A 6,000-nucleotide genomic window follows, 5' to 3' on the forward strand; every position below is an offset into this window, starting at 1 on the left:
GGCTGAGTTCAGTCAAGGAGGCATTTCTTTCCCTGCCCAGCCAGGGGACAACGGTGCAATGCACATGGCGAAAAGATAGAGCTGTGACCCTGCTGTAGTGGTGAGGAGCAGCGGGCTGGGCTTGGAGCGCAGCCTCCTGCTGTCCAAGCTGTTCTGTGGTTTGCAGCAATGTTGTAAGAAAACCGCAATACGGGCTCCGCTCTTGGCTCATGCTTGGGTGCCTGCTCCAGCTGTGGTGGTGGGTAGGAGGAGCAGGGGCAGGGCTGAAGCGTTTCCTCCAAGCAGTTACAGATTAAAAGAAACTCCGATGCTGGAAATAATGACTTCTCCTTTTTATTCTTGCTCTTCTGTTTTTAGGTCCTTGTCGTCGACCTTGTAAATAACCGATTTCTGAGACAGGTGAGCAAAACTAGTTTGTGTATTTCACCTTCTATCCTGTTCTTCCACCACACTTCATCTCCATCTGTGTTTGCTGACCTGCCTGTCTGGCTGGATCACTTACTCCCAGAGCAAACTGAGGCAGGATTTGTGGTCGGCAGCGTTACAGAGGTTACTGTGCATGTACCTAATATCAGACTCCCAAACCGCAACTGGTAAGGACTGAATCTTTGTACATTGTCTCTCTGTTGTTTGGGGTTTTTTGAGGGAAAAGGTAGCACTTGAGCACTGGGGTTCCTTAGGCTGAGGGCAGTTCTGGAAAGCCTCAGCTCAGCACTATCTGCTGGGGCGCAGCATGGGCTCTCCCAACCCGTGTCTGTCAATCCGTTTCCTGTTGCATACCCAGCCCTGCGTGGAGAAGGGACCCATGATATTTTCTTCGAATGCTTCCTGCCCAAGCAGCTTGTGGTTCCTGACTCCAGTCCTTGCTCTGAGTGGGTCACAAGCAGAAAGCCAGTATGCAGAGCCTGTATGTTGCTCTGCAGATGAGATCCCTAGCTGATTGTTGCTTCCCTTTGTCGTGAAGAGGAGGAGAATATTGAAGGGAAGAGGACAGATCAGCAAATGTCCTCCTGGCCTGGGAAGCTAGTGAGCCCCTGAGCATTTTGGCAGATTGCTGAGCAGGGCTGGCTGCATCGATCTCTGCCGTGCATCAGATCCCATGGGTAGGATGGGATGAGTGCACTTCCAGCTGCAGGGAGTAGCGTGTGAGTGAGGGGCACTCCTTTGGTGCAGTTCTTGCTTGCAGCAGCCGTAGCTGCAGGGAAACGCTTTACCTTGTGCTCCTCTTCGGAGGTTTAAACTAAATCACCCTGTCTCAGTCAGGGCTGGTAGGGGCTCACACACAGTCAACAGCAGTTACTTGGTCTGCATGAACTCATTACACCTCCGTAACGTGATCAGTGCCTGAGCAGAGCTGAGCAAGGGGTTGTGTTCACCTGGCTGCATGCCAGCATTGTTCAGATACGTCCTTTTTGTGGTGGTGCGTGTTCTTGCAGGGAGACGGTGGGACCACAGTGAGCCCTGTCTAGTAGCCTCTCAGATCAGACGCCTGATATCCTTCCAGAAGAGGAGAATATTTGGGACAAGATGCTCGCTTTCTCTTTCCTTTTGTGCTTCCTGATAGTCCGGTGCTGGGAATGTACCAAACGTATTATGACTTCTCCCTGTTCCTTTCCTCACCGTTCATTTTTAGTGCTCCCCCTGCCGTGCTGGAGATGCGATAGGAGCTGGCAAGGACCTGGCCCCAGGTCTTGAGTAGGTGGTTCTGTTTTGCAGATGGAAGATGAGGACTCCATCCTGCCCCGCAAGCTGCAGGCTGCCCTAGAGCACATTTTGGAGCAGAGGAACGAGCTGGCGAGTGACAAGGAGGAGGGCCCTGTCAATGGCAAGCAGGGTAAAGCACGGTGCCTTTCAGCTTAAAACCACGTCTCTTCCTGCCTCTTTTTCTCTTTCGCTTCTTAGGGGAGAACTAGGCTTGAATTTAACGCCACAGAAATTGGAGGTAGGTCAGGATTTTGGTTGAATCTTCATTAAATTCTCCACTGCACTGGGACAAATCTCTTTGTCTGAGGAGAAACTGTATTTACCCCGTCCCAACTCTGTCTGTCCTTCCCTTATTGTGCCAGGGAACACCTGTACTCCTCTCAGGTGGGGTCCCACAGACAGCTTTGCTGCTGACACCATCATGTGAATGATACAGGCTGAGACATTCTTTGGGAGGCAGCATAGACATCTCCTAGTTGCAGGGGAGCCAAGGCAAAGCTTGGTGGCTTTCAAAGTAGTAACATCCCAGTCCTCTACTGTAGCAAGCACTTCCTGGGATGCTCTCTTGAGCAGCTTTTTCTGCTCAGGCTGGATCTGTGAGAAGCCAGGGAGTTTGTACCCAGGGCTTTTCCTAGCACATCTTTAGAGCACTGTTCTTACCACTGCCTCTTTGTTTTTTCTCCTTAGAGACCAACCCTCTGAACGAGGTGGTGTCCGAGGCCTTTGTCCGATTCTTTGTGGAGATTGTGGGCCACTACTCCCTCTTCCTGACCCCCACCGAGCGAGAGGAGCGGACCCTGCAGCGTGAGGCTTTCCGCAAGTCTGTCTCCTCCAAGAGCCTCCGACGCTTCCTGGAGGTCTTCATGGAGACACAGATGTTTGGGGGCTTCATTCAGGAGCGGGAGCTGCGGAAGCAGGGGGTCAGAGGTGAGGGGCTCTGCCTGGGTTCTGCAGCCGTGGAAACTCCACTGTTGCTCCCATGAGAGCCAGGAGATGCTCACCAGCTGCCAGCTCAATTCCCAGCACCGTGGCTGGAGGCTGCATTGTCTGTGCAGAGATGCTGGGAGAGAAGTGGTAGGAAAGCACTAGCACAGGCCGATGGTTTGTTCTGACACCCCAGTGCGGCCTTCAGGATTTTTTCATCTCTGTTTCCTTGGGGAGGTTCAGATTAGGTATCACGAAAACTTTTTTCACTGAGAGGGTTATCAGGCACTGGAACAGGCTGCCCGAGGAGGTGGTTGAGTCACCATCCCTGGAAGTATTTAAAAGACAGGTAGACGAGGTGCTCAGGAATATGATTTAATAGTGGACAGGTACGATTGGACTCGATGATCTCAAAGGCCTTTTCCAACCAAACGATTCTATGATCTTTCCAAAGGGGCGCATCGCCTCACAGGCATGGGAACCAGCTGCTGGAGAACAGGGGCTTTTTTGTGTGTGATCTGGTAGTTTCTTGTTGAGGTTGGGGTTACAGGCATGTTTCACCACTGCAGTAAGGGACATAAGCAGTATCCTCCATGTGTGTGCCTCTTCGTTCCATGCTGAATTCCTATCAGAACTGTCGCAGTACATTGCTGGAATGATATGGCTGCTTATGGCTGTTTTGACTAGTAGAAAACATGGATGCTCACTTCCCTTCCCAGAAGTGCTTCTGTTGTTTCACTCCCATTATCCTACAGTCCCAAGGGCTCTACTGGCAGCTGAAGTTTCTCATCGCTGCTTCTGCTTGGTGCTGGCTTAGCAGTTTCCTCCCAAACACTATTGAGCAGAAGACACTTGAATAGGTGGCTGAGTAAAAGCGGTTTTGCAGCGTGGTAGATCCTGCATGACAATTCCCCAGATGATCTCACTTTCTGGACTTAGCCATGTTTGTAGCGGGATGAACAGAGGTTTCGTCTATCCCTGCCTGAGGTACAAAAGCTCAGCCAGCTCTGCAGTGGAGAGGGAGGAGGAGGACCAGAGCTCCTGTCCCTGATCTAGGCTCAGCTGGTGGAGGGGCTAGGGTGAGTTGTTCTCTCCCTTGTGCAGTAGTTTATTGGTAAGCTGGGATAGTGCTTTTGGGTGGGCGTCCTTACTTTTGTTTATAGGGAAGCAAAATAGAAGTTGTTGACTTCTTTCTTTCTTTCTTTCTTTCTGCAGGTCTGTTTGAGGTACGGGCTCAGGAGTACCTGGAAACACTTCCCAGTGGGGAGCAGAGTGGAGTCAATAGATTCCTGAAAGGCCTGGGTAAGGAACCAGCAAAACCCTTGGCTTCTCAGAGGCTTGGGTTTCTTGTTGCCTTCAGGTATGGCAGCAGAGAAGCTGCTGAAGGATGACTGGACTCTGCTAGTGGATCCGTGTAGCTTCCTGCAGAGCAGTGCTCTGAGCCTTGAGTGATCAGTGCCCGTGCATCCCTGCTCTGGCACACTGTGGGCTCTGCACCCTGGTCTGCCACTTGCCTGAAAGCTGGTGGGAAACTAAAGTTTGGGCCGTGAGCTATATCTGTGTCTTCCAAAGGATGCAAGTGGGTCTGAGGAGGCATTGGAGCAACAAGTGACTCGAGGGTGGTGGAGGCGTTTCCTGATGGGGAGAGTGATGCAGCCTCCATGGCCTTCAGGTTTGCCCTTAGGGATCAGCGGTGGGAGTTGCCCAGGTGTATCCTAAGGTTGAATCCATTTTCTTCTATAAGCAGGGCTAGACGAGAGCTTCAGACTGAGGTCTGAAGTCATTGATAAGTCATCGGATGTCATGGCTAAGAGATCTTATGATCAGATCCCATCCCTGGCCCTCTTGTCTTTTCTTGGCTCTTTAGGAGCAGTGGTTTCTGGGGCTGGTGTGTCCTGCCTCCTGCCCTCGCACGCTCTGGCTAGGTGGGAGCAGGAATACGTTCACCTTCCAGGACCACTGGGCAAATGGGGTCTGGAGGATGTGCCTGGGGGTCTTCAGGTTAGCACAGCTTCCAGGGCTGGGGCAGAGCTATGGCCTGCTCTGCAGGCACCTCCTTGAGCTTTGCGGGGCAGCTGGCTGTGAATAAGGACCCGGGGCTGGCAGCAAGGGCGATTCTCCACGTAAGCTTGCTCAGCTGGTGGTGGTGAGGAGCGATGCTTGTTTTCCCTGTCACTGTGGGAAACCGATTTTCCTTTTTCCATCTCTCCAGGTAGCAAAATGAAATTCCTCCACAAAAAGTAAGAGTGAAGCACATCCTCATTCCACAGAAGAGAATGGCTTTACCGTTTAACAGCAACAAATCAGACTATTATCAACCATTCCCGTTCAGCCTGCTCCCAGGAGCCAGCAGCCTTGGACGAGCTGACCACGGCCAGGCGCACTCGCACAGACGTGTGATGCTGCAGGAAGATTTGATGGCTGCGTGGCTGCTGGGGCAGGTTTCTGGATATCTACAGTACCATGCACTGGACCAAGCACTCTCTGAACTCTGCACTAGCACGTTGCAGGCATCCCAGCGGATTGGGTCTCTTAGCTAGTCAATTCTTTGTTTTGTTGTATTTTTCTATTTATATTGGGGTTAGAACAACTATTAACCGATGCCGCTTGCCCTGCCTCCTCTCTGCCAGGTGCTGCAGGAGGCCAAAGCAGGGACTCCCACAGGGCCGAGCAGGCAAAGCTCAGGCACAGAGCGGGGAAGGAGCAGAGATGTATGGAAATAGGTCTCTGCAAAGCAAGGACTGCTAAGGGTTGTAGAGATGATGTGGACTGACCAGGAGGAGCTTCCAAGCAAGGGAGAGGGCTGAGGGGGAACCACTAAACCTACTGAGGACTTGATGGGCCAGCCAGCTCCCCGGGTGGCTGTGCCGGGGGGTCCTGGCAAAAGGAGAGGCCTTTCCTTACGCAGTGTAATTAAAAGTAAGTGGTGTAAAAGGTGTGCTGACCCTTGGTGTTTTGGGGAGGGGAGAGAGCTGTGTCTGCCTGCCAGCCTGCCTGGCACCAAGCGTGAGCTGGAGAGGAGATCCAAGAGCTGAGCCCTCAGCTTCCCCATGAGCCTCATAGCCTGGGTGGTCTTGTTCCCTCTCCCGGCTGCTTGCAGGGAAAGCAGAGCAACCCTCTGGAGTCTTTCCTGGGAGATCCAGTTCCTGGAGGTCAGACGGGCTCTCCTGTCCCATCAGAGCTGCTGCCCAGGAGGAGAGCAGCTGTTGCTTGCCTTACAAGGAGTAGTAAGCAGGCAAACTGCTTCCTTCTGTCTTCCTGCTTGAGGAGGAGGTAGGACCTACCATTGTCCCCCTTCTGCTTGCCTGTTCTCGGTTTCAGTGGGAAGCAGAGGTGTCTGGAGACACGTGGAGGCTGAGACAGGGGCGAGGT

At 52.6% G+C, this 6,000-nt stretch overlaps 1 protein-coding gene across 3 annotated transcripts in view; it reads left to right on the top strand.

Moving 5' to 3' along the window:
- Window positions 1-5,575, top strand: part of DENND2A (DENN domain containing 2A) — a 63,600-nt gene extending 58,025 nt beyond the window's left edge. For 2 of the 3 annotated variants that reach the window (XM_069859024.1, XM_069859025.1), the window contains exons 16-20: window positions 358-399; window positions 1,717-1,834; window positions 2,392-2,631; window positions 3,844-3,930; window positions 4,841-5,575. In XM_069859024.1, coding sequence (XP_069715125.1) covers window positions 358-399; window positions 1,717-1,834; window positions 2,392-2,631; window positions 3,844-3,930; window positions 4,841-4,872 — 519 coding nt within the window. In that variant the 3' untranslated portion in view covers window positions 4,873-5,575. Of the gene's footprint in view, window positions 1-357; window positions 400-1,716; window positions 1,943-2,391; window positions 2,632-3,843; window positions 3,931-4,840 lie in introns of those variants that run through there. The other variant, XR_011337581.1, reaches the window with a different exon arrangement.
- The last annotated feature ends 425 nt before the right edge of the window (window positions 5,576-6,000 follow it).

This window comes from Phaenicophaeus curvirostris, chromosome 1 (genome assembly GCF_032191515.1).
Source record: "Phaenicophaeus curvirostris isolate KB17595 chromosome 1, BPBGC_Pcur_1.0, whole genome shotgun sequence".
Taxonomy (NCBI): domain Eukaryota; kingdom Metazoa; phylum Chordata; class Aves; order Cuculiformes; family Cuculidae; genus Phaenicophaeus; species Phaenicophaeus curvirostris.